This window comes from Nymphalis io, chromosome 14, assembly GCF_905147045.1.
Source record: "Nymphalis io chromosome 14, ilAglIoxx1.1, whole genome shotgun sequence".
Lineage (NCBI taxonomy): Eukaryota > Metazoa > Arthropoda > Insecta > Lepidoptera > Nymphalidae > Nymphalis > Nymphalis io.
The window spans coordinates 8,061,465-8,088,257 of record NC_065901.1 but is presented as its reverse complement, the minus strand read 5'-3'; the positions used below and the strand labels follow the sequence as shown (position 1 = coordinate 8,088,257).

The 26,793-nt window shown below is 30.9% G+C and overlaps 6 protein-coding genes and 1 long non-coding RNA gene across 7 annotated transcripts in view; 3 read left to right on the top strand and 4 right to left on the bottom strand.

Moving 5' to 3' along the window:
- Window positions 1–3,551, top strand: part of LOC126773166 (cytochrome c oxidase assembly protein COX16 homolog, mitochondrial) — a 141,071-nt gene extending 137,520 nt beyond the window's left edge. The window contains exons 2-3 of the mRNA XM_050493810.1: window positions 1,794–2,006; window positions 3,259–3,551. Of these exons, the coding sequence (XP_050349767.1) occupies window positions 1,852–2,006; window positions 3,259–3,442 (339 nt within the window). The 5' untranslated portion in view covers window positions 1,794–1,851 and the 3' untranslated portion in view covers window positions 3,443–3,551. The remainder of the gene's footprint in view (window positions 1–1,793; window positions 2,007–3,258) is intronic.
- A 666-nt stretch (window positions 3,552–4,217) lies between these two features.
- Window positions 4,218–8,587, top strand: LOC126773181 (uncharacterized). Its single transcript, XM_050493902.1, has 8 exons — window positions 4,218–4,570; window positions 4,647–4,861; window positions 5,920–6,148; window positions 6,364–6,491; window positions 6,922–7,015; window positions 7,125–7,241; window positions 7,668–7,784; window positions 8,502–8,587. Exons 1-8 carry the CDS (start codon window positions 4,411–4,413, stop codon window positions 8,555–8,557), a joined length of 1,116 nt encoding a protein of 371 aa, XP_050349859.1. The 5' UTR covers window positions 4,218–4,410; the 3' UTR covers window positions 8,558–8,587.
- Window positions 8,588–8,589: 2 nt separating this feature from the next.
- LOC126773180 (uncharacterized protein PF3D7_1120600-like) lies at window positions 8,590–12,826 on the bottom strand. The gene is made up of 3 exons (XM_050493901.1): window positions 12,690–12,826; window positions 12,499–12,627; window positions 8,590–11,740 (listed from the first exon to the last, which is right to left on the bottom strand). The coding sequence occupies exons 2-3, from the start codon at window positions 12,615–12,617 to the stop codon at window positions 9,211–9,213; spliced, it is 2,649 nt and encodes an 882-aa protein (XP_050349858.1). The 5' UTR covers window positions 12,618–12,627; window positions 12,690–12,826; the 3' UTR covers window positions 8,590–9,210.
- Window positions 12,827–13,713: 887 nt separating this feature from the next.
- Window positions 13,714–15,156, bottom strand: LOC126773176 (2-oxoglutarate and iron-dependent oxygenase domain-containing protein 3-like). Its single transcript, XM_050493898.1, has 4 exons — window positions 14,908–15,156; window positions 14,388–14,814; window positions 14,146–14,298; window positions 13,714–14,033 (listed from the first exon to the last, which is right to left on the bottom strand). Exons 1-4 carry the CDS (start codon window positions 14,991–14,993, stop codon window positions 13,761–13,763), a joined length of 939 nt encoding a protein of 312 aa, XP_050349855.1. The 5' UTR covers window positions 14,994–15,156; the 3' UTR covers window positions 13,714–13,760.
- A 758-nt stretch (window positions 15,157–15,914) lies between these two features.
- Window positions 15,915–23,170, top strand: LOC126773186 (F-box/LRR-repeat protein 7-like). Its single transcript, XM_050493907.1, has 14 exons — window positions 15,915–16,144; window positions 16,227–16,339; window positions 16,560–16,705; window positions 17,812–17,981; window positions 18,172–18,239; window positions 18,316–18,472; window positions 18,656–18,846; window positions 18,921–19,007; window positions 19,079–19,583; window positions 19,667–19,872; window positions 19,940–20,074; window positions 21,070–21,129; window positions 21,289–21,451; window positions 21,862–23,170. Exons 1-14 carry the CDS (start codon window positions 16,075–16,077, stop codon window positions 21,942–21,944), a joined length of 2,154 nt encoding a protein of 717 aa, XP_050349864.1. The 5' UTR covers window positions 15,915–16,074; the 3' UTR covers window positions 21,945–23,170.
- Window positions 23,171–23,628: 458 nt separating this feature from the next.
- Window positions 23,629–24,919, bottom strand: LOC126773187 (mitochondrial import inner membrane translocase subunit Tim29). The gene has a single exon (XM_050493908.1). The coding sequence runs from the start codon at window positions 24,339–24,341 to the stop codon at window positions 23,775–23,777; it is 567 nt and encodes a 188-aa protein (XP_050349865.1). The 5' UTR covers window positions 24,342–24,919; the 3' UTR covers window positions 23,629–23,774.
- A 531-nt stretch (window positions 24,920–25,450) lies between these two features.
- On the bottom strand, window positions 25,451–26,203 carry LOC126773183 (uncharacterized). The gene is made up of 2 exons (XR_007669721.1): window positions 25,951–26,203; window positions 25,451–25,703 (listed from the first exon to the last, which is right to left on the bottom strand). It is a non-coding gene; the product is annotated as an uncharacterized LOC126773183 (long non-coding RNA).
- Window positions 26,204–26,793: the final 590 nt, after the last annotated feature.

Below are 26,793 nucleotides of genomic sequence, written 5' to 3'. Positions count from 1 at the left end.
ATGTTATAAGTAAATAAAATCTTTCATAGTGAAATAAAGTTACTTTGTATTAAACACTAATTTTATAGTTCAACATAATCCAAACTATATGTCTGAACAGTAGTTTTTTAAAGTACGTTTAACTTTGTCAAACCACTGTTCACATAATTTTTTTTTAATGTTTTCTGTGATCGTATCGTAGACAGAGAAACTAATAGACGCAATGACGATTTACTTTTCACTTGCACAAGAAAGAGAACGAAAATTACGTTACAAATGGATTAGACAGAGATAGTTTTATCAAATCTTTTGTCCCTTATCGTGTTACCAGTTTTGTTGTTTGTTTCGCTACTTAAGTAGCGAAACAAACTTGATAGTTGGTGCGTTCATTGTGTTTATTGTTCAATTTTCGCTTTCCTTTTGTGTTAGAAAACGATTCTAATCCAGTGAAAAGACCGAGAAACAATCCTTATATCATATCGATGGTTATACAATGGTGCATTGTCGTATTATTTCATGTTAAAGCGAAAGCAAGAAGAAAATTGCCGGCGTGTGTTTTCACGCGTAAGTACGATTATTTTGTCCCTAAATATAGTTTCTCAGTGATGTTTATTTATGCCATAGAATGACGGAACCTTATATTGCATTAAAATCCTAAAGATAATAGGGTTTTCCAGTTTTTATTATTCATAACCTATAATTATTTATCATGTAAGTGCTGCCAGCGTCAGCTAAAAAAATGTCCCGATTTTCGATAATAAATATCGACAATGTAAACAAATAAATACGGAGTTCAATAATAACCTAAAGTGCTTCGTTATATGTAAATATGTTATTTTAATTTATTCGTTCTCCTATTTATAATTTCCTACCGACAACATTATTTAACATTCTTCATGAATTTATAATATTATTAGATTCCGAGTCAAGAGGTTAACATAGAAATATATGTGGCAACCATTCTTTATTATTAATTTTATTAAATGTTTTAGATTTCAACATCTGAGGAGATTGCTTATCCAGTACAATATAAATATATATTTTTTTTATATTCGCCGGGAGAGCAAATGACTCTACTCCACCTGATGGTAAGTGGTAGTAGAGTCCAAACGCGACGACGGCCAGTACCGCCTTCGCCTTGCCGGCCCGCAAATTGCCTCTTCACGCCTCGTTTGAAGGAACCCGCGTTGTAAGAGGAGTGAAACACGTGAGCTGGTAAGGAATTCCATTTTTTGGAAGTGCGACAAAGAAAGGAGTTGAAGTACTATTGATAACGGAAACGAAAACAAACAATGCAACGGTTTTTGGGTGTAGTAGGAAAACAAAAAAATAATTTATTTAAAAAAAATATAATAAATATTAAAAAGTAAAAAAATGAAATCCTGAAAATTATTGATCTTCCAAAACATCGAATGCAGTTACATACAGCAACATTATACGCACACATTGACAAACTATCTCTGTCTCAGTCGCGGTTTCACGGCCCCTTGGTTTATTTGTTTCTCTGTGTACGGATCGTATTAACCTGCGTAGTACTTTCTCTAAAGTGTATTACAATCACAGACTACAAATACAGCAGATTATAATAATTTAGCCTTTGCTGATACTACTGATATTTTATAGATAGTTTAGATATTTTATAGTTTTACAGCTACTACCGATAAAAAAAATATTGATATTTGACAGCAAATATTTAACAATCAATTATCAAAGACTCTGATTTGACTCTTTGACAAAGAGTATTAGACTATATTTAAATTTATAATTTATATGTAAGATAACAATACAGTTATGTAAAAATAATATACAAACAGTGATGGTGTAAATAAAGAAATTGGGGTTTTAAATTTTCTATAATTAGATTATTGAAAAATGTCCTTAGAAAGTGAAAAAAGAAGTCACCGTCTAGAAAACTTGCGAAATATTTGGAAAATATACAGTCAAAAGAAGTCATTTAGATACGGATTACCCTTTATCATATTTATGATCGGAGGTTCATTTGGGTTAAGGGAATGGACACAAATAAGGTTATTCTAATATTTCTTAATTATTCATGAAGTCCTAATAAGAAGAAAAATAAGAGCATGTTCATTCTATTCTAACCAATAATTATATATTGCGCTAATGCAGTACCAGACTAATATTTTTTACAACCATACAATTGTAAGGAATGGCTTTCGATCTTGTAGAATATGTGGTCTGTTTGCCAGCCTCACTTTTGTGTGTGGTAATGTGATTTCCGCCAGACTAGAATAGAGCTATCCCACTATTATTGTACCCAATCTATTATTGTAAACTCAGACGGTTTATGATTAACCAACTCACCACACACAAAAGTAAATTTTAAATTGTTATAAAATATTTTGCACCCTGAAACTCTTAATAGTTAGGTGGGTAAGTGAATGATGATTGTTTGTGGAATTTTAAGCACATACAGGCCAAAAACTCTTTTCTTCTCTTTTCATAGCCATATGAAATATTTTTGTGCTGAAAGATTATTTTATTATGTTTATTAATCTTACTTATAATTTTGCTTATTTTTGTTGCAAGATTATTAAAAATAATTGATATAAATTTGACTATAAGATAGGTTTAGGTTATATTGATATACATACTTAAGGTAGAGGTCCACCAGACCAATTTAGGCCACAGAGGCCAATCTCAAGAGAGATTAGCAGGACTGCGCAGGACATATTATGTGCAAGTGTGTCTGCAAACACAGATGTTCTCTGTATTCCCTAACTCTTATAATCCAATGGGACGGCAATCCGACACGACCGGAAAACTATGGCCACTACAAATGTCAAAGCTCTAAAAAAATATTATCACTAGTTTTAGAAAACAATAAGGACCTGTCTGATATATAGTTATTCTACTGCAATTATGTGGAACACAAAGTGGTGTACTAGTTTAAGTATAATATAAAAGTATATTTGTTCTAGGCAAGTCTTTTTCATTACAAGTGCAAAGGACGTAACATCTTAAAATCCCATAGCTTAGCTTAGCATAGCTTATTGGTAAAAACTAACTCGTTTGCCTGACATACCTTCATAAATTTATCTAATTTTTTTTTTTTTATTGAATAGGTATGTTTTTGATTAGTCACTAATAAAGTTTCTTATCCTAGTCCCTAATATAACAAAATAAATTATTAAAGAACATATACTCTATTTTAAATTTGTTTAAATACATTATAAGTCATTACATAATATTAATTGTTTCCATGCATAAAGCCAATACCATTTTTAAAGTTTAAAATGTATATGTATATTGCTACAGGTACCAATTTTCAAAAGTCAAAGGTATAAGCAAAGAGGAAGCAGAAAAAATGGGTCTACACAAGGATAAAAATGTTACATTAGAAGGTGCTTATGAAGACATTCAAAAATTGGATATAGACAATTGGGAGAATAAAAGAGGTCCACGGCCTTGGGAACAAAATGAAACACAAAAAAACAACTGACTTTGAACAAATGTAATGTTATATCATTTATTTACGCCCTGTAAATAATACATGTAGTTTCTAAATTAGTATGTTATAAGAGTTAATTAAAAACAAGTTTAATCAAACATAATAACTTATTTTAACCTTAAATAATTTCTTAGTTTCATTTAAAGTATGCCATTCAAGACTTAATTATTTATTATAATTACAACTGCCTCGTTGGTCTATCCAGAGGTCTTGCGTTCAAATCCCAAGTTGGGCAATAAAAAGTTATTAGGTTTTTCTGTCAAAAATTCTCAATAGCAGGCAAGAGTCTGGAGTCGGAAGTGTGTTCACTCCCGTGCCTCGGAAAGCACGTAACGCCCTTGGTGATACTCCTGAACAATTTCCGGCCATGTCGGACTACCGTCCCATCGGATTATGAGAGTTAGGGAATAGAGTGCACCTGTGCTTGCGCATACACTTGTGCACTATAACATGTCCTTCGCAATTGATTAATCTCTCTTGAGATTGGCCACCGTGGCTGAAATCGGTCTGAAAGATCTAATTTATTATGAGCAGATAAAATTTAAAACAAATACCGTAAAAATCATAATGGCTTGAAATGGTAATCACAAGAATATTTTTACTTTTTCCCATAAACGAACCAATCTTAAAACGAATTAATTGAAAATACTACACGGCTGTAAAACTTAAAATCTTTGCCTTTCAAATAACTTTTGTCTGTCACTCGTATAACAAAATACGAGTGACAGACAAATGTCATTTAATTTCTAATTTCATAATTCATTACGATTTGCATTGTTCGTCAAATTCGTCTTTGTTGTTTGAGTCGTGAAATTGCAATTTTAAGCGGAAAGAATATATTTATGTCTTGGTGGATACCTAATTAAATCTTTAACTTCAAATATTTTTTCATTGAGTATTTAAATTGTTGTTTATCAAATATCTTAATATTACAACCCGGGAAAAGATACAATTTTACAATGGAAACTATTGAGAATCAGCAATGTGTCTTTTTGGGTATTAAAGTAAAACCTGGGCTAATGGAGCGCCATAAAATAGAAAATTTTACTCTCGATAATACTGTGGACCGACTAAAAAACGTAGCAGAAAAGAAGACCAATTTACCATCTGCATCTATAGGTGATATATATTTAAAAATTTAAACTGGTCTTTTAGCTGTCGAAAATAATATTTTTAATGCTGTGACATTTTTTAGAACTAATCCATCATGGAAAAATATTAAATGACAATGCAACCCTTTCTAACTGTGGTATTAAAAATGGTGAGATGGTTCATGTGCTCAAGAAAAAAATCCAGGCACCTCCTACGTCACCGCCATCATATACTGATGCAGAGCTTCTGCAACTTATTGCTTCATTACGCACACTTGGATGTACACCTAATGCTCCTGGTTGGACAAAAGCAATGCAGGTTAATTTAAAAAATTACTATATATTTTAAAACATTTTGTAATAATATGTATATCTGCAATCTCACTTGTACTTTTAATTCAGCTAAATTGAGATGCTCCCTATATTAGTAAATCTGTTCATTAGTAGTTCAGAATCTGAAGAACTACTCTCAAACAAATCATCTCGGCAGAACATAACTAGGTTCTGTCGAAATATTGATATATTATAAGAATATTCTGTTGAGTCATACAATTGAAGAAAAATTGATTTTTTATTTAAAAATAATAAACTTTCTTTTTATGACTTTATGTAATTCATAATTATGTTCCATTACTGACAATTAATCTGTTCTCTCAATATTTTTGCATTACATGAGTAGTAAATTTTGCAGTTTTTCTTAGAATTACAAATGATGTTGAAAATGAAACTGTCTATACGTTTACATCTAACCATTTATACGTTTTGAATTCCTTAAGGACTCGCACGGCCGCACTCTACAATCTGACGATAATCTGATTCTTAAAATTCCTTCTCACTCTTCTTCTTTTTATACCAATTCTTTCTCTGTCCAAGCAGTTCGCCTATGGAATTTTTTACCACTCCACTTAATACAATCTCAAACTATTAACACATTTAAAATCTGACTCAAGGCATATTATTTATCTTTATAATTATCAGGGAGTGTTGTTTTATTATCTGCCGCACTTTATTGCTATTTATTATTATTATTATTATCATAATAACATTCTTTTTTTTTTAATGTTTTGTTTTATATATTATATGTTATGTATATATTATTTAATTATATGTATGTATATTTAGCTATAGTACTGTATATATATATATATTTATATTTATTTAAAAAATAAAAATTGAGATGATTAGCACACCTCCTTACCGCTTTATTTATTTATTTCATGTCCTTCACCCAAAGGTTGTCTGGAAGAGATCGCTCTTTTAGCAATAAGACCGCCTTTTGTACAAAGTAGTTTTCGTTTCTTTTGTGTTTGTGTTTAAAATGGTTTTGTAACTCTTTTGGTGTACAATAAAGCATATTCTATTCTATTCTAATTCCAGTTATTAAATGACGAATCTGCAATGGCTGAAATAATAGATCATGCACCATCATTAGCCGAAGATTGTATGACACTGTCAATCTTACACGAAGTAGAGCTTCTTGCAGCTCTGGGTGCTAACATTCAGACAATGCGACGTGGTGCTGAAGCTCACCCTGATCTACCAAATGCATTAAGACATTTGATGCGTTTAGTGCGATCTCGATCAAATGCAGCTACTTCTGACACTGGTAATTTAATTATAGTAAGAAAATAGTGTGTCTTAGTCTCAGTTAAAATCCCATTACAAAGGCTATCATCATATCTAAAGAGCTTGTAAAAGTGTTACCAATATTTATTTAATATATTAAATGGATAATTAACTACATACCTCAACCTCAAAGCTCAACATTTATACTTATAATAGACTGACATTTATAATTTTACAATATTTTTTGATCTTAAGCTCCAACCTCTGGCTTTGCTTATTCTTTGGAAGCACTTTCTGAAGATGAGGATGTAGAGGAAGAGGAGACTGAGGAAGTAGAAACAAGAAATGCTATCACCCAAGAACAATTAACTGCAGCATTACAGGTATATCTGTTATATTATTATTAATATAAAAATGATGACTGTTATTGATCAATGAAACATGGGCATATACTGGCAAAGTAAGTTCATATACATAGTTTATGTGTATCTGTTATTGTTTCAGCAGCTGTGCTTCCTAAACGTCGAGGCTATAATTACTAACTATTACAGAATTTATCTCAAAAATATAATTATATTAACTTTATATTTTGCTGATACCTCTCCCACTTTGTACTATAAACTAAAGTAAATAATGAGAAAGATGCATTGCTTGAATTCAGAATATGATAACGATTTTTTTTTTCATGAAATCTACAGTTTTTATATTATCTTATTTTTAATATGCTTGTACATCATTTTTACTTTGTTCTTATTTTGTGAGAAAGTTGATACCACAGTGCTTGTCTCTCTATTAACTTCAATCCGTGTGTAGGCGGCGACTGAGGCCACGCTGTCGACCGCCAGCGGCGCCGCCGTGCCAAGCGGGCTGTTGGGCCTGCTGCAGGCTGCCTCGCCCTCTACCACTGGTAATATGTAATTCTTATTATAACGTAATAAAACAAAATTTACTATTGCTATTATATTATAATGTAATAAAATAAATAAATAATATAGTTGCATAATATTCTTTTGAAGGCGGTACGAGCAATGCTGTCTTGAATCATAACAACATCACTGCAGAGATGATCAGCGAGGCCATTACTGAGGCACTTACTCGTTCTATGCCTGAATCCTCGACCGCTAATTCACCAGGTAATACTCACTATTTGAGTTAAATATACCAGCTGGGTATATGTTACTTTGAGGTATCATAAGCCTGTGGCTGCTAAAGGAATCAAAATGCATTTTAAGAGTAAATTGTAAATTTTTTTAAGCGGCAAATATTGCCACTTACAAAAAAAATGTATGTATGGATGATGGATAGGACATCTTTAGCTATACAGGTGAATTTTGCATTGGACGCAGACTTCAATACAGATGAATTCTACTATCAAGAGAGTTGATTTAGATACAAATTTTGATAAAAATGCTTTTTTACGTTTTTGACAAGACCTGATTAATTATAATGTAATAATGTATCTTTAGATATCAAAACATGGCAAAAATTGACGTTAGCGTATTAAGCTTTAATAATAATCTAAAATAACTCATGATATTTATTAAATGATGTCTTTTTAGCGTCATCCTCATTCAACCCTACCATACAAGAAGATTTCACGACGCAACTGCAACGAATGCACGAGATGGGCTTACTGAACGATGCGCTCAATATTCGGGCTTTGCTCATTAATGAAGGTCATTTTTATTTTTACTCTTAAGTATTTTTTTTCTACATTCATTTAAACTATTACTGTACTATACTGAATTTTACCACATGTACAACTATTGTTTATTCCTCTGGAATCTGAAGTTATGGAGGCTTCAAAAAATTAAACCCATTACTCTAACTTCCAAATATTTAAAAAAAAACATGTATATTCTGTGGTGACTAATAGTCATATTGCTTCAAAATTACATATACTCCAATCGAAGAAAGTGTAAAGATAAATAGATTTACATATTCTATGCAGTTGGCTAATAGCTTTACTTATTTATTATGCACTGTTTCTGGTTGTGTACCTTTGTTTTATTTATGTATACTATACTATTTCACTTTATATAATTATAATAATATTCACTATAATTTTACTTCCAAAGTTTTGATAAAAACCAACTTTTTTTACTTATTTACTTTCTGAAGTAATCCCATAGAAGTTGTATGTTTTTAAAAGAATAGATTTTTTAAAAATATTGTTATGTATTTTATAATATAAATATATTTTAGTGCCAATAATTAACAACAATGGTGCTAACAAGTGGAGATAGGGTGATTATTTTAAATTCTAATTCCATCAGCAAATTAGCTCTGTCATCCTATATGTTTATACATAAACACTCAACATACTCACTCTACATTCTTCCAAAAACTAAGAATACCACTCAATTCATTTAATTAACCTTTTCATTTTTCAGGTGACGCAAATGCTGCAATAAATTTAATTATCAATGGACTTATTGAAGATGATTAAACAGTACTTCTATCAAATATTTAAAAAAAATTTATGTGTTTTATTACTATATTTATTGATAATACTTACAAATTTAGTAAACTTAAATTATAAATATCACTGGATACTAAAATCCGAAAGGGCAAGTGTTAACAGTTTCTATACATTGTGAATAAAACTATTCTATAACCTTAGCAGTGAATTTTAAATAGCACAAATTACTTTTTCTCATATGTGAAGACCTTTTTATTATAATCATTATATTCTATCACATTAATATTTAATTATACAAAAATATCTATGATATATTATTTGCATTGAAAGAAATTCAAAAGTAGGTACTGTTATTACATTATAATTGGTAGCATCGGCACAACTAATGGAGGTCCTGACCGCCCAAGAAAACTGGAAAGTCTAAAAGTTTATTTATATCACAATTAACATAACTATTTAATAGATTTTAAACTCGAATAAAGAAATGTTAAAAAATAAAATCTTTTATCACACAAACTCTCCTAGTATCCCTGTACAAAATTTCGAGTGTATGTAAAAATATGTAAGTTACACAGCTTTCGTATTGTTTTAAATGCTTTTATAAAAGCATTGTGTCTAATTGAACCTTAATGATCTAGTAATACAACAAATTTTCTTATACTATAATAACATGTTCTAATTTAAAATTTATGTTTTAATAATTTTCGGTAAGTGCTGCTATCGACTTTCCCACGACTTTGCTCACGTTTGCGCATACGTCGAAAATACCAACCGGCAGCATTGATGCCATTCTTAACAGAGGACTCCTTGTCAAGCTTTTGCCTTGCTTCTGTACGAAATTTCGCTCTTTTATGTAGCCAATTTTCTTCATCCTCACCTTCATTAACTTTTTGAGAACTTTTTACATAATCTTTAAGATCATCATTTAAGTTATCTTCTGCCTTATTAGAATTATCTCTTAGTTGACGTTTACGGTTTTCGTCGTTCTGCGAATTTGGTTCATTGAATGAATATTCATTTTCTTGAGATGAAGACATTGAAATATCATCATAGTCTTTGAATAAACCGCCTTTCATTTCCCATTGTTCATATTTATTCCTTCTTTTCACTTTTTTATGTGAATGTTGACGATCATATTTCTTCCTTTCTTCTTTCTGCTTTTGACCAATATATCTGTTATCCTTTTTCAAGTCTTCATCACTGATGTCACTTTGGTAATAGTCTTCACCAGTTGCTTTTTTGTCCTTAATAGAATCATTATTTATTATTTGCGTTTTTATTTTGCTATCGTTTTCATTTTTTGGTGTTTTATTCCACTTTAAATCATTATTTTTCATGGTACAAGCTTTCTCACTGTTCTCTTTTACTCTATTATTTTTGATATTTAAAGAATCTTCGTTAACACCCAATTCGTCGTTAGAACCTTCATTGGTGTACAAACTTTTAGTATTCATTTCACACATCTCATTTTCCTTTTGATTATATCCATTAAGATTTTGATCTTTCATAACTTGCTCAGCAGTATTGTATTTTCCTTTTAGTGTTTCATGCTTTATGTTCTTTTTATTTTTCTTTTGAAGTATTTTGGTATCTTCCCTTTTATTTTTTTTCAAATTGCTATCTTTCATGTTACTTTCTTCTTCGGAATCGTATTCGCTGTTTGGAGTATTATTTTTCATTAAAATTTTATATTCCTTCTCAAATGCTTTGTTACTTTCACTTTTATTGATTATTTTTTGGTTTTTATCTTTTATATTTCTTAAAAATTCCTTTCCTTCAGTGGTTTTTCCCTTATCGAAATCTTTACTGTTATTTTTAAATGCTTTTTTAATACTTTTGAGGCTTTTCTTCATTTCTTTTTTATCTTTAATGCTCCTTAAGAATTCCTCTTCAGTACCAAATTTATCTTTTGATATTTGATTTGTATCAAGATCTTTAGTTTCTACTTTAAAAGTTTTATTACTTTCTCTTTTCTTGATGGATTGATGTCTTTTATGATTGAAGTCATTAAACAAATCATATTCTTCGTTTAAGCTGTTAAAATTAGTTTTTGTATTTTTTCCTTTATTTGAAAGATCAAACTCATAACCATATGCTCCTTTAAGTCTCATATAGTTTTTAAACTGATCTTTATTTTTCTCATTTTCAAGTTTGTCTACATAATTCAAAGAAAAGTCTTTTTCGGGACCATATGGTTTTTTAAGTAACTTTTTGTTATTTAAATACTTATATTCTGATTTAAAAGCTTCACTCTCTTTATTATTTATATTGTTAATATAATTTAGTGTAATTGCACTTGACAAATCTTGTGTTTCATTCAGATATTCTTCAGTATTTTTTTTTTCATTTTTACTATTTTCTTTAACATAAATGATTTCCTTTGAGTCATTTTCTTTGTTTTGATTCTTAGGATTATGTTCTAAAGATTTAGGAGTGTGCCGTGTCTTTAATTTTTTTGATGGCTTCTGATTAGAAGTTTGCAAAATTTCATCATCTAACCATTTCTTGTTTTTTTGGTAAGCATGATTATTATCTATCACGTCTTCTAATGAAAATTGATTTTCATGAGCTGCTTTATCCATGTCTTTATTTAGTAATTTGTCATCATTTATGAATTTACTGTCAACACATTTTGTAACTTTCTTACTGTCATTATTTATCAAGGGTTCTTCAAATATTTTCTTACATTTATTTTGTTTCAATGTAGTCTTTTGTTGATTCATTTGATGATTATTTAAGGCTGTCAACTCCTTTAATTTATTCCATAAATAAGCATTTTCTTCTTGTAGTTTATAAAGATTGGACAATATTTTATTTACATTTGGAGAAGTATGCACGGAACAGTCTGTTTTAGCACCCCACATGTGACCAATAGCTACACCTGCAGCTGTTATCACACTACCCAACATTATGATGTTAAGTACTGTGCTCAATCTTTTATTTCGCCTATGTACATATGTCTTATGCTTTTCCCCGCTATCTCCGAGAAAATCATCATCTTCTTTTTTAGATTCATTGTGATTTTTAAAATCATGCAAGTCAGAATTTACCGTCATGAATTGTGGAATATGATGTTCTGGTGCCAAATTTTCCTCTAAAAGATAATGTTCATAGTTTATTTCACATGGTGAAGAAGACTCTGGTTCACTGTCAGTGATAATAGATATACCATCAGTGTCCTCGTCTTTATCATGATGTTCCACCTTGGTGCTGAAATAATGAACATGTTATTAAAATTCATATAATATTAAAGACCTCCAAAAAATTTGGCATTCAAAAATTTTTTATAATTTAAATATAGTTTGCCAATTAAGCTCAACTAAGATAAGCAGTCAGCAATGCATATTGATATTGTTAGTAATATTAACAATTTAGCTCCAAATACAATGCCAATAGTAACTAAGATGTTGCATCTTTTGCTAAATTGTCTCTTGTGCCTTTAAATTCAATACATCACTCACAATTAGATCTAAGACACAGAAAAACAAAGTATTCCTCTTTAGGCAGAAGAATAAATGATCAGTATCAATACCTACACAAACAGTCTTATATAGGATACCAACCATGTAGTTCCATAGTTTGTTTATATATTTTTTTAAAGTAATTACTTATACACATATAATCCATAAATAAAAAATGAATAGGCAAAACCTATTGTTCATATTTGCTCCTTTGTGTTGCAAATTATTTGCAAAAAAAATATTAAATTGGCTTTCATCCAACTCATTTCAAAACTTTTCTTTAGTAAGCAAAATTTTAACTACAAAATGTGCCAGTCATTATATCGAAACCATAAAAGTACTAAATTATATTTGTCTTGTTTTGTAAATATTGACTGATAATTACATTTATAATCCCAAATCGAAGTTGTATTCATTTCAATAATTAAAAATTACAGATTTAAGTGATAATTACATCATCGATTAAATCTAGTTAATATACTAAATTACTTTAAAAGCTATTAATACCTTTCAGTTGTATGATCAGGTACATCTAGCGCATCATCAGCGTACGTGGAGCTATTCTCAATTAGAGTCCAACTATCTCCAGAATCAGAATCACTATGATCTGTAGTGGATCGGTCCATTTTCGATTATCTAAAAAAAATTTAGTCTACGATAGGCTAACGACGCAAAAATATAAAATACTGTTAATATACCACTGAATAAATTTTGAACTAAATTGGTACGTTTTTTCAGTATCACTAGAATTTAAAGAGAGCCAAAATAAAAATGTATGACATGTTTTTTGTATTTTGTTTTTTTGTGTAAACAATATGCCACACTTGCGCAATTAATCGATTCACAGTGTTTTGTTTTTTAAAATTTGACATTTCTATTTTTTTTCAATAAAAACTTCATTAAGAATAAAGCAAAGATGTTGAACATAAAGCCTAATCTTTTACAGGCAATAACTGATTTTCAGTGTCATTATTTAGGCTAAAGAAGAGTGCTTAAATTTCAAATTTTGTTTGGAATTTTGATAGCCTGGTTCTTAAGCTCCTTGGCTTTACTCAAATTTCAATATCTCTATTTAACGAGTTTTTCTGTTATCACTGTAAGTAAGATATTTATTTGTACTTAATTGAATTTATAAAAAAAAAAAGTTATATGTGTATCTTTATATCAATAACAAGATATCTAAAATATCAAGACATCAAGGTAATTTTATCTCCACCTTCATCAGGAAATTTACGTATATTGCATAACAATCGGATAATTTATATAATATAACTAATTATGTTTTATTAATAAAAGACAAACTAAAATTAATAATCATAGTTTCATGAATAAACATATATGATATTCTACCGCAAAACAGGAATACTTGATATTATTGTGTTCCGGTTTGAAGGGTGAGGGAGCCAGTGTAATTACAGGCACAAGGGACATAACATTTTAGTTACCAAGGTAGGTGGCGCATTGGTGATGTACGCGGTGGTTAATATTTCTTATAATGCCAATGTCTAAGGGCGTTGGTGACCACTTACCATCAGGTGGCCCATATGAACGTCCATCTTCCTATTCTATAAAAAAAAAAACATATTTATGTAGTACAACATTTAACAACTAGCTATGTAGATTCTTGTAACACTTAAATTAATTCAAGCAAATTAGTTAATTGCACTAAATCTTATTATTCTCATTATAAATTAAGACAAAAGTGTAAATAAAAAAAGCACATTATTTATTAAATCTATTTTATTATAATTTTGGAATGTTGTTTAAAACTAATTATAATAATTGGCTGGACTAGGGTCATTAATGGCAAATTTTTCATCACATGTGAAAGAAATTGTTATTGCATATCTCACACCTGAAGTGACTTTCTCAACATAATGAAAATTTTCACCACCACTAGTAAACATACTTAATCTGCCTTTCCGTGGTTCTATTGTACTGTTAAATTTATCATCAATGAAGACAAATCTACCTCCTCTAAAGTCAATGTTATAATCTCCAAGATAAAGTAATGTTGTATAATGGAAGGACTTATAAGTTTCCTGAAAAAAATGCAAGATATCAGTTATACAGTTCATAAAAAAAATCCGTTTCGAGGAATAATTACAAAATAATAATTGATGAAATATAAAATTAATAAATTACTACAATTACTTTGTCAACATGCGGATGCCAGTATTCATCATGAACCGTAAAAGCAGTTTTAGATGTTATTTCTGAGAAGAATGTTGGATGAGTTAAATATAATTTGTCAGGCCGTACACCAAAATGATGTGCAATTGTGTATTTAATTTTATCCTTGACATCCTAGAAATAGTAAACAAATAATTAAAATTAATAACCAATGATTTTTTCATAAAACTTTAAATGTTCTCAAATTTTAAAATAATACATACTTTAAAAATGTTAAAGTCATCTTGTGTGAAAAGATTTTTCATTTCATCCATTTTATAAACATTAACGAAATGCTGTCCTTTGGATAATGCTCCACTATGTAGGTCCAATATAGAAGCACCACCAAAAGAACCTCCATACTTTAAACCTTTTTGGGCTAGCTTCAACAACTCTTCAGTTTCTCTCACAGAAATTACTTTATCAGTAACAAATCTTTTGCAGTATTTAGGCGCACAACCTTCATATTTGTCTATATCTTTTACATATTCAGGGGAACATTCAACAATTTGTCCTTTACCTGGTAGCAACTCAGATTGTTTTGCAAAAGTTTGAACATTGTTTTTAGATGAATAATAAACAACAATAAGCAAAGAAACAATTACAACTGATCGTGAGAGAATTCTTAGTGGTAAACCTTTATTAATGGATCTGAAAAATAGAAAGAGGTATCATATGTTATGATCAAGCTAGCTAAGAGCTACAATAAATTCATAAATTAAGACCAATATTAAAACTAATTACACTTTTTCAACCGATTTTTCATTGTCATTTTTCTCAATATTTGCACTTTTGGTATTTATTTTATTTCTTTTTTTAATATCCCCCATTTTTGTAAGAAATTTCTACATCATTTCCACCAAAAGCCGGTGATATTAATTAAATAATTTCCTTTTCAATTATTTCAGTTTTCATAAAAATATATTATCTGTTGTCACTTGTGTTATACCATTCATATGGCTGACCAAATTCCGTAGACAGATCGGTTTCTCTGTCTACCCCAAAAACCAAAGAGTTGACAGAAGCAGTGCTGCCAGACGTTGTGAATTGGCGGTCGTACGATATGAAAATAAAAAGTATTCTCTCAGGTGGTTATTTAAAAAATAGTACTTTCTTGATGTAATTCGAATTTTCTTGAAAAATTCAAATAAATATGATATAAACCTGGTAATCTCTGTTCAAAGGTCAAAATTGAAAACACTGCTCTTAATATTCTGTGCAGTCAAAAAGTAAAGAGCACAGATTAAAGTTTAGATAAGACTAATGAACTACTTTTGTAATCAGATTAATAATCTGATTAAAAGTAATGATTATTTTTATTCAGAATAACCTACGCGTGTTCTTCTCAAAATTATTCATAATCTAGATTACTTGATTACGATTACAGATCAATAATGATTAATCACCGAACATAATTTCTCTTTGGATTATTTTCCTTAATCTGTAATCGTAATTAATGAGTACATATTGTAATTGTAATCTAACGATGCGAGACATGAGCAAAATGTGATCAGATTAACAATTATGGTTAAAATGATTATACGCTGTCACCGAGATGGTGAGGATGGAATTTTGAGTTCTGATTGATCTACCTTTTTATCTACGTAAGTTAATTCTGGAGAATTTTTGAAATTTATCTATTAAACGTGACGAGAATCTACGTGGAGAAAAGTCACGACATAGACAATAATGAATGTTTTGATAATTTAATACCATACCAAACTATGGCAACATTGTCATAAAAATCACGACCGTTGTATGTTGATTGCATTATATAGCGATTATCATTTTTTTGTTGAGTATATACTCTAAATTCTTGTGATTTATAGCCATATAAGATTATTAAGTTTACATGTTAGTTATAGTTATCGCTTAAATTAAACACTGCCATAACTAAATCGTCTTTAAGCCATGTTTTTTGACGACGAAGATGAAGCAATATACGATCCTGAGTTATTTCACATTGTTCATGGAGAACTATGTATGCAGTTTTTATTTATTTATAGATGGAAATAGTTAAAAAATTAGCTGAAGCCAAATATTTACTGGCATATTGGTTTCAGTTGAAATAGGAGCAAATCTAGATGTTACACCTTACGGCTTAAGAAGTGTTCCTACACATACTGAAGATGGTATACCTATTAGGAAGTTATATGTATCAAACTTACCACCTACAGTAAGTAAAAATATGAACTTTTAATTTGCATTACAAAAATACATAAAAAATATTGTCACATGGTTTTAAACACATGTTGTCGGCTTATAAACATTTTTATAACTGACACGAAATATTAATAATAAAAATTGACGTCGTAATTATTATTTTTTTAAGTTTATGGTTTTAATAATTTTTTCAAGTGTTAAAAACACTAACAAATTTTTTTTTCTACTTTTAGACCACAAGAACAGATTTATTTGGGGTGTTTGCTCAGTATGGTTTTATTAAGAGCTGCTGGTTAAGGATGGGTGACAGAGGGCCTAACAGAACACCAGTGCCAACTTATGCTTTTGTCACTTTTAGCAATCCAGCAGATGCCCACAAGTAATTTTACTATATGTAACATAATTTAAAATTAACTTTCAATAAGTGTTATGAATATAGAAACCAATACCATCGATTTGCATGCACTATTTGTCATTCTATCTATATTTAAATTTTACTTAAATTTGGTATGATGTAAATGTCAGTCTCGGCTTAACATACAAAGTGGAAATTTGAAATGGTGCACAGAAGAAAATAGATTTAAATAAAAGTAGTATAGTAGCGTTGTATCTAGGGTCATGAGCGCCTCTGGCAAGAATAATATTTAGTGCCCAAATCAATAATGTATGAATGTGACAAATCTCTTACTTAGTGTTGTGCAAAGATTATGTGTATATAGTTTGATATGTAGCTATGGTATCTGTCCCAATAGAGTGCAAGTTTATTTCATTTGTGTTAGAGTAATGTTTAAACTGTGTGTTCCTGCACCTGTAGACAACCTACAAGCTGTGAATCTGCAATAAGTGCAACCCCTGAAGGAAATAGCCAATTTACTGTGGCCATTTATTACTACTTTATTGCAAATAGTAATTAATAGTGCTTGAAATTTTCTTGGACTCAACCCATGATAAATTATAGTTAATTTGAATGCACTAAGTAATTAAATTTGAATCAAATTGGAAGGCTATGGATAAGTACATGTAGTTCTTTAAAATGACTATCGCAAATTTCTTTCTAAAACTCGTCATTTTGATTGGGTACATAAATATTTAACTTAATAAAAAAAACAACAGTGTTAAAGTAAGAAATGAAAAACACAAACACAAATTAAACATATCAATTTTAGATTGTTGTTGAATGTATTATACAATCATTTTCCTGTAGTTCTAACAAAAGGAATCTTTGCTGCACTGTATCAAATTTCCAAAAAAATATTAATACAGAATAATATTTTTGTTTTTTAAATGATTCAGTTTATAAGTAAAAGGAAAAAAATGTAGACTTTTATTTCCTAAAAATAAATAAACATAAAGAAATAGGTAAACAGAGACTATTTACATATTTATTTGACTGTGTCAACTTTGTCATAAATTTATAGAAAACTTTTATAAATAAGCTATAATCATTACGATATATGATTGTTTTACTTATAAAATCAAAAACAGAGCTCTACAAGCCCCTTTACATGAGAAGACACTAGATGGTCGTAATCTCAGAATATCTCCAGCTGATAGTTGGCATCAGCCATCCGAGGATTCAGATGGCAGAGTACAATGGAAGCCTAATATTCGCAGAGAAGATCCTAACAGCAGTTGGAGGAGAGATCAACAAAATGGTAGAGATATCTAGAATATATAGTTTTGTATTCATTTTTGGTCATGAAGATTTTTAGTAAATTATTTTTTTTTAATACTATAATAATTTACCCTATAATGTCTGTATTAAATGGTCTTAAAATAAATGAAAACATAATAGTATACTTTTCGAAAAATTATAATTATATTAATCCTTTTTGCTTTATTTAGGTAGTACAGCAGATCCTACTGTTACTATTGAAAGTGAGAACATTGAAACAATTAGCAACGAAATAATTGTATGTATTGAATCAAATTCAAAGTAATGAATGTAATTTGTGAATGATAGACTACTGATGGTTTGTTTTGTTTTAGAATGACGAGACTGAAGATGACAGACCTTATAATATATTGGATATACTCAACAGAGATTGTTTGTCACACATTTTAACTTATGTTCCTATTAGAGATCTTATCAGATCCGAAAGAGTTAGTAAAGGATGGCAAAATATGGTTCAAGAATATTTCCAGGGTCAGTAATTTTTTAGATCGATAAAAGCATTAGGAAAATAGAACTGTTTGATGCGTGGTTTATTTGTAGATTATTTTAGCTTTGGGAGCGCGACCGTCACCCTTATAACTCTAGATAAAAATATGTATTATTATTATTAAAGGGCGCTTTGACAGTGAGACATAAGTGTTTATTTATGTGCAGGTACGCGAACATTCAAGACGTCGTGGTGGCAGCACGTGCCGGTGACGCTGACGACGGCCGTGCTGCGGCGCCTGCTGCAGCGACTGGGCGCGTCGCTGCTACGTTTGCATATCGATCACCATTGGTCCGCGCTCAACGACCGCACCGCGCATACCGTGGGCAAGTTCTGTCCGCTGCTCGAGGAGCTCAAGGTGAAGGACTTGCCATCACAGTGCAGTCAGTGACAATTAATTGTGTGCTCTACCATTATGTTCATTACTTTCAGGTGGTCGGAATGCACACAAAAAATTGGAACCCATTAATTTATGGATGCAAACACCTTAAAAGTCTCTCTTTTGTGTCGTGTAACAAGGTACATATTTATTTTAAAATGGAATTAATTTAATTTAGTTGCAAATTTAACATTGAAACAATTTCTTTCAGCTCACAGATTCGAGTTTGGTCAATTTAGTCAAAGGTGATTCATGCATTGAAAGTCTGACCGTTGCCAACAATACACATGTGACTGGTTTTTTCCTCACAGGGTCCAATCCTTCGAAACTATCATCTTTAGCGTTCTATAACTGCTATAGCCTTCAAGGCACCGTTCTCAGTGCCGCTATAGAAAACCTACCGAGCTTAACGTCTCTCAAATTAGACGTCTGCCCTGTCACTATGTGGAAAATAATACCTCTAATAATAAGCAAACTGCCAAGACTCGAAGAGCTCTCTCTCAGCGAATACACGTCCGTGGAAATGGTTCTCAACCCTCCCGGAAATGATGCATTTTGTAATTCTTTAGCTGGCCTGACCGATTTGAAGATTTTGAATTTGAGCAGAAATATTTACATCACCGACGCAGTTTTGAAAACTGTGGCGCAATCCTGTCCAAAATTGGAATCGCTAAACGTATCCAGTTGTAATTCCAGGAAGGGGTTTCCGTATCCGGGTAAGTCTCTATCGAAGCCACCGACTGCTAATTTGCCATCGACCCTCCGTCGGGCGATCGCTCAGTGAAGGCTCTGCCGCCAGGCGTGGGCGACGAGGGCGTGGTGGCGGTGTGCGGCGCGTGCCCGGCGCTGGCGCGGCTGGACGTGTCGTACCTGGTGGCGCTCTCGGACGCGGGGCTGGCGGCCGCCGCCGGCCTGCCGCGCCTCGCCATGCTCACCGCGCGCGGCATGCCCGCCCTGTCCGCCGTGCCGCTCTCCGCCGTGCTGCGCGCCTGTCACCTGCTGGAGGTGAGTGGCGGACGCAGGCGGCGCGTTTCATTGTGTCCCGGTTACTAATTACCTATCCGCGTTCCAGGAGCTCGATGCTTGTGGATGCAATGGCGTGTCGGAGGAGGTGATCGCCGTGGCTGCGGATGTATTGCGTACTAATCCACGTCCGCTCGTGCTGCACCTGGCCGCTACCGCCGCCGCTATCGTCGACCGACTGCAGGTACCTCCCCCGAGAAACCTTACCTTGTACCATGACAAATAGTTTCCATACGTCAGTAGAGAACAGCTTTCTACTTCCAGCGTCGAGGCACCGTTATTCAATTTTAATGCAGTTAGTTTCTCTGGTCTATCTGGGGTCATTGTAATGTCGATACTGCGGATTTAAGGATTGACTAGACTGAAATGTAGTCAATGACATCGATAAAGCATTTACTACATTCAAAACTTTTAATTTTAAATCTTTACTATAAACATATGCCTATCCGCGCCTTGCGAATAAAATATCTTCCAGCGTCTTCGATTGCTGTTTCGCAATTCCGATTTAATATGAAGAGATCATAACGCATATTTATACTTTTATACAAAGTAAAGTACCATCCTGTAAATGTCCCACTGGTGGGCTAAGCTCCTCTCCTTGTGGAGGAAGTTTGGAGCTTACTCCACCACGCTACTGTAATGCGGCTTTTTTACTTCAATCTTGTAACTGAAGATGAAATGTGATAAACTATTTTCGCTATTAAATCTAAGGCTATAGAGTATGAGTATATAAGATCATTTAAATGTATAATATTATACGTTATGTTCTTTTCATTATTAACAATTTATATGCGATTTTTCTAATAATACGTATTCTTTTAACTTTAGATCAGTTACTTTCCTTTCAAGTTCTAGATTCTAGATTCTATTTTAAAGAATGATCAGAATTTCAATTTCGAAATTTATCTTGTATGTATTTTTTTTTGCAACTGCTATAATAGTGTAATTCTGTTCAAGGCAAGGCCAGCACTGGAACAGTGTAATGGAATAAACTGTTAATTTTTTCTTTTCAAGAGGAAAGCTTAAAACGCTTTGGTCAGCTGTGACATGGTTGTTTATAGCATGTTATTTTATATACTTTATGTACACGTAAAAAGCAATTTTTCGTGATAATATTTTGTTTTTTTTATAAAGATTACGAAATCAAACATTTTTACATTTAAAATTTCATACCGCTAGGCACCCCCCACAAAGAGTTGGAGGGATTGTGGAACCCAAAGTTTCTTAAAGAGCTTGCAGGTATGTCGCTAATGATAATCTACAATATATTACAAGTTTTTTCAAATATTTATCCCATAATCCCTCATAAGGACGATTACTGAAAAAAATAACTTAAATAGTTATGAATTGACAAATCAAAATATGTTTTTTTAACGAAAATTATCATTCTGCAAACAGCAAGAGTACGATGGTCATAAGCTGCTGACAATAAACCTGTATGAAGATCGAAGTAATCCACAATTGCGGCCCGATTTCGTGGACCGCATTTTCGAAGAGAATTCCGAGGGCTCCTTGGACGACATACTCTACGATAACGATTTCAACAATTTTCTTGTGTCAGGTATTATTCAAATTTAATGAACAATATATAATTATTTAATCGAGAAAAATACCATACATATAAATTCAATTGTAATACTGTTTCTTTATCCAGAGCTTGTGTATGATATAAAATAGATGGTCACTTTATATCTAATGTTGATAAGGCGTTGTGCAGCTTGACTTGCTGCAAATCATTTTTCCGTATTTCGACCTGATATAATGAACCAGCACAAAAGGCATAATACTTAGTTCCGTATTTGGAGGCGCATTGGCGGTCACATTCTTTACAATGCCTATGTTTATGGAGTCGTGAGTTGATGACCACTTACTCTACAAGAAATGTGTCTCCATTTGTTTGTCTGCCTTCTTATCATAAATAAATTAAATATCTACGTATGCAAAAATACTTGATTTTTTTTTCTTTTTTAGATGACGAAATGTTCCTGGGTGAGGGGTTAGACGACGACGAACATGTTCTTGAATTTCGTGGGCCCAATATAGTACTGCTTTGAAATTATATAACAACTATATTAAAAAACTCCATTATCTAATATAGTTTTATAGAAAGCTAACATGGATTTTGTATATTGAGTTTTGTGTATTCAGTAAAAATCTTTTAGTTTCATGTGATTGTTGATGTCATACATTATTTTTAGAGGAATAGTTCTCAGTTAATTTGTTTATAAGTCTCTATATATACTCTATATAGTGTCTCTCAAATTCATTGAAATAGATGATATAAAAACAGTTTAAATAGAACCAATGATTATCTATAATATTTTCAATATATATTTATCTGTGATGTTGCAACTTAAAATAACAAACTGATTTTTTAGTGTTTATTGTTACTTTAATATACATAAAAATATAAGTATAAGCAAAGTCTGAAAAAATGTGATAGAATGTAAATTTTTCATGTACCTAATGGTTTGTTTTTCATAACTGGTATTACTTTGTACGATAAATTGTAATAAAAAGTAAAATTGTATGTACAAAAAACTGACAGATTGCATATAGCCCATTCAAAATGTGTTTTAATGCACAAGTTGTTTTAGTTTAAAGACTGTTTAAAGATATTCATTACCTCTTAGTGGTGTTGCTACAGTTACTTCTGCTATAGGATCAATTATAGTGATTGCTAGCTTCAAGCGTCATATTTATGTGCTTGAGAATAAGATAATTACATCTATGCAAAGGTAGTTTGGTCGTAAATATGACAATAGGGCTAGGCCATTGGAGATCATGTAATAAGCACGCTGTGACACAATATATTTATGTAAGATGTATATAGGATATATTACACACATTTGTAAATCTGACAGTTGTTTGTTATGCAGTTGTTAAAATGGATCTTTTTATATTCTTTTTTACTAGGTGCAATATAAAGTGCATGAAGTAAATTAGCAATTTTTAAAGTTTTTCATAATTTTATATTACATTACTGTATCTTTATTATATTTTTTTCAATTTTATGAACTTGATGCATTGTAATCGACAAAGTGGTTTTTATTTTATTTTTTTATCAAGGTATCAATTTTTATTTCAATAAATCAGTAACTATTTATATTTTTTAACCATTTTAAATAGAGGCCAACCACATCTAATTTTGAGGTGAGTTATATGGGTTTATTATAGCATTATGTAGTAACCTTAAATTAGCATGAAGCAAGAATTATTAGCTTATGTTTTTATTGTTTTCAATCTATTTATTTCTTTTCTCATATTTTTTTTTTTTTTTGTTAAATAAATTGAGGGAATATTGTAGAAAAAAACCTAAGTTTAATGATACTTATGATTCTGTGAGAATGAGTCTGTTCATTGAATGAGTCCTGTGTATAAATTTACTTTGTGCTTTTTTCTGTTACTTTGTTAATATGTTCATTATTTTGTAAGCCGCTGGAAGGGTTTAATTTATTTCTATTTGTTTCAAATTACAATTAACAAAGTGAAGTGTTCTGATATATGGGAAAATATTTATAGAAGTATATTTTCATGATTCATTTAGTGATTTACGTTTTAGATTGCATTTTAGGATAGACCTCATGCATGAGAATGATTTGTGAGGACTTCTTAGTTTTTATACATTCATTGTTTTAACATCATTAGTAAAAAAGGAGCAAAATACAAACATTTTACTAAAAACAATTTGTTTTATTTATAGATTTTTGGTGAAAACTTTTTGATAAAACTTAATCATTTTAATGTAATAATGCTCTCTTCAAAACAATATATAGCATTAAACAATTATTGAAAAGATTAAATTTACTACTAAATTGATTTAATTTTATTTATTGTTTTATATTACTATGATATAATTAATAAATTACAATAATGTAAAAATTTTACATGTTAACATCATAGCTTGTTGTCTTTATATAAGTATTCCACCATTTTCCCATGAATCCTACATCAACTATCCGTGAAAATATGCTGAAATATGAGGGTTTTAAGTAGGAACAGTGAGCTTTGTACAAGTCACAGGAATCATTAAGTTCTGAAGTATACATAAAAGAGATAATTCCCAGTGTTCTATAGTGGATCACTTCTTGATTGTAACATCTTTGTATGTAATTTAAGTGTTCAATAGATTTTGGATTTCTACATTCCTCACTCACTAATATTACATCATTTGTGATCCTCCTCAAGTTATCTTTGAAATCAATTTCGCTTGGATTATTTTCAGCTAGCGCATAAAGTGTCGCTATTCCGGTAGTCCAAAGAAGAGCTTTTCTTGGATCTTCTTGAATGTCCGTACGTAAATCTTGTAACATTTGACGATAATCTATAACTAGATTTTTCCAATAATTAGTCCATTTTTCAACTATAGTTCCTTTTAACTTATCTGGTAACTTTATTCTTGACTGTACATTTAAAACGAAAGTCGGCGTTTTTTTTATTACTTTCAACATATTATACGAAAGTTAATGTGTAGGATGTTATTAATTAATTTAAAACTATTTTATAATTGTGTACAGAAATATAAGTCGAAAATTAAATTACTATGTAATTGCTGTTTTCAAGGCATGGGATATTGACACCTGTCACTTGTCATTTGTTAGAGATTCACACTAGGCTGTATTTTTATTTTCAAGGGTTAGAATTACAAAGCCATACAGCCATGCCATAAAATAAAAACCCATAATTTAATAAGAATTCAAAACGTAACGTAACGTCTTTTACGTATCTTTTTGTAACAAAAATTGGTTCATTCAATTATTTTTTAAGAACTGAGGTGCCTTTTCGTCTAAATTCCGCAAGAAAATGATGTCCAAATTATTTGCCATTTGATTGTTATTATTGTTTTTACTATAAATTTTTTTTGCAGTATTTTTTCCTTATTGCTTTTATTATATATTTTTTCTATAACTTCAATTTTCTAAATATAATAAAACTTTGGCGGGTTTTGTTTCTTCGAACTTATTGTCAATTTGATTTAAGCGTGTCTTTTTTTTGTATAACTATTTGCTGTTAGAACATGCAGTTTTTTATTCCAATGTTACTATACTGATACTGACAAACTCAAGATAAATTAAAAAGAATAAAAAAAATAATTAAAAAAAGAATAAATTAAATGAATGGAATTTATATTCTATTATAACTATTGAATTCAAATTTAAAGATTCGGCAAGATACATACGATGCTATGCTGTGCAGGTGGATAAAATGCTCCTCAAATATAACACGAAATAGTACACAAACATTTTTTGTCTGATAATGACTGTCTTTGTCCATAGCAAACTTTCTATCATACAGTAAAGATTACAAATGCTTTATAACTTCTTTACCTATTGCCGTAAATTTGACGTAGTACATTCACACCGACGACAAGCTAGAACATTGAAGTCATGGTTAACCATCCAAGCAAACTGCAGGACTTATGTGACGACAAAATATTTGTAATAAATAAGCAGAGGCATTCTTTATTAACTCTTTTTAATTTCATTTACATTATAATAAGATGATTTGCTGCTGGTCTGAATAAAGTTAGCTTTTGTTAATAAAACACAAGCCTTCTGCAAAAATGTTTATATTTTATATAACCGGTACCTTGCTATAAAAATCGTTAATCTTTATTGTTGTCATAGGCGAAGTGCAGAAAGATTTAAAAAAAATCAACCTTTACGTGTTGGTAAGGAACCACCGACACCTTTAGCTTCTCTTCTTTTACGCGCTCTGACCAAGTCTTTCATTTGTAACATCACATCGCTAAGGGGTTTTATTTCTGGCGGTTGAGGCATATCAGGAAATTGGGGCATCTTTTGTCTAGTTACCTTTAAACAAACAATGATTACTTACTATTATTGAATTGTCACACTAAAATAAATTATAAAATGCCATTTATGCAATAATAAATAATCATATAGTTTTATTTTTGCGCTTTTTGTTGATGATGAATTTTATTTGTTTGCTATTCATATTTTGACCATTATGGCCAGAGCAAAAATAAGTATTTTTTAACTATATCATATTTTATGATATTATACTTGATTGGAAGAAAAAAATATTCTCATTTCTTACCCGCTTCAGAGGTTTTAAGTCTTCTTGGGAGTCTTCAATAATACTGCGGAAAGAAAGTATTTTTTGCCCATAGCATGAAGCTAGACAAATAAAAACTAACATAAAAAAATATATGTATTTCATATTTGCCGGTCACTGTAACATTGACATAAATTGAAATATACCATCCTTATATGAGAAATGTCGTATGCTACTTTAACTGCACGCAAACATTTCGTAAACAATGCTTCATTTCCTGTGATGAACAAGATTACTGAGATCAAAATGTAGCAACCCTTGATAAAATTAATTACAGTCTAGGTATAAAAGCGCTTGCGTCATTAAAAAGCTCGAAATGAATGTCTCATCTTGATGCTATCATATTCAATTGAATGTAAATTATTACTTTTAATGGTTTGTGATTATAATCGGAAAATTAAAAGGAATTGCTCATTTTTTTCATGTCCATGACTGTATTTTTCCGTTTTGGTGTTGTTATACTATAGCAATGTTTTAATTTTGCTGTAGATACAACTAGATAATATTATCTTACTTTAGTTTTACGTGATGGTTATTAAAATATATACATTGGTCACGGCGGCTATTGTCAAGGGAGACTAGCCATCTGCACGGGACATAATATAGGTATACATAACAAGTGTGTACGCAAACACAAGTGCACTCTCAATTCCGAACCGACTAACAAAGTTTAGGCGCATGACTGACGTACTTTCCGAGGCACGGTACCCGGATTCCTCGGAATATTTTATTATTGGCTCGACATGGGGTTCGAATCCAGGACCTCAGGAACTTAAAAGCTGGCTAATAAACCAATGAGGCAGTCATATAATATACTTAGGAAAA

Excerpts from the sequence above, each read along its gene's own strand:
- LOC126773181 (XM_050493902.1), top strand. The coding sequence starts at position 4,411 with ATGGAAACTATTGAGAATCAGCAATGTGTCTTTTTGGGTATTAAAGTA. Across the intron at positions 4,862-5,919 it reads GTTGGACAAAAGCAATGCAG|TTATTAAATGACGAATCTGC; the intron begins GTTAATTTAAAA and ends TTCTAATTCCAG. Across the intron at positions 6,149-6,363 it reads TGCAGCTACTTCTGACACTG|CTCCAACCTCTGGCTTTGCT; the intron begins GTAATTTAATTA and ends TTTGATCTTAAG.
- LOC126773180 (XM_050493901.1), bottom strand. The coding sequence starts at position 12,617 with ATGGACCGATCCACTACAGATCATAGTGATTCTGATTCTGGAGATAGT. Across the intron at positions 11,741-12,498 it reads CCTGATCATACAACTGAAAG|CACCAAGGTGGAACATCATG; the intron begins GTATTAATAGCT and ends TCATTATTTCAG.
- LOC126773176 (XM_050493898.1), bottom strand. The coding sequence starts at position 14,993 with ATGGGGGATATTAAAAAAAGAAATAAAATAAATACCAAAAGTGCAAAT. Across the intron at positions 14,815-14,907 it reads GAAAAATCGGTTGAAAAAGT|ATCCATTAATAAAGGTTTAC; the intron begins GTAATTAGTTTT and ends TCTATTTTTCAG. Across the intron at positions 14,034-14,145 it reads GGCATCCGCATGTTGACAAA|GAAACTTATAAGTCCTTCCA; the intron begins GTAATTGTAGTA and ends CATTTTTTTCAG.
- LOC126773186 (XM_050493907.1), top strand. The coding sequence starts at position 16,075 with ATGTTTTTTGACGACGAAGATGAAGCAATATACGATCCTGAGTTATTT. Across the intron at positions 18,847-18,920 it reads CGCTGCTCGAGGAGCTCAAG|GTGGTCGGAATGCACACAAA; the intron begins GTGAAGGACTTG and ends CATTACTTTCAG. Across the intron at positions 20,075-21,069 it reads CTATCGTCGACCGACTGCAG|GCACCCCCCACAAAGAGTTG; the intron begins GTACCTCCCCCG and ends TCATACCGCTAG.
- LOC126773187 (XM_050493908.1), bottom strand. The coding sequence starts at position 24,341 with ATGTTGAAAGTAATAAAAAAAACGCCGACTTTCGTTTTAAATGTACAG.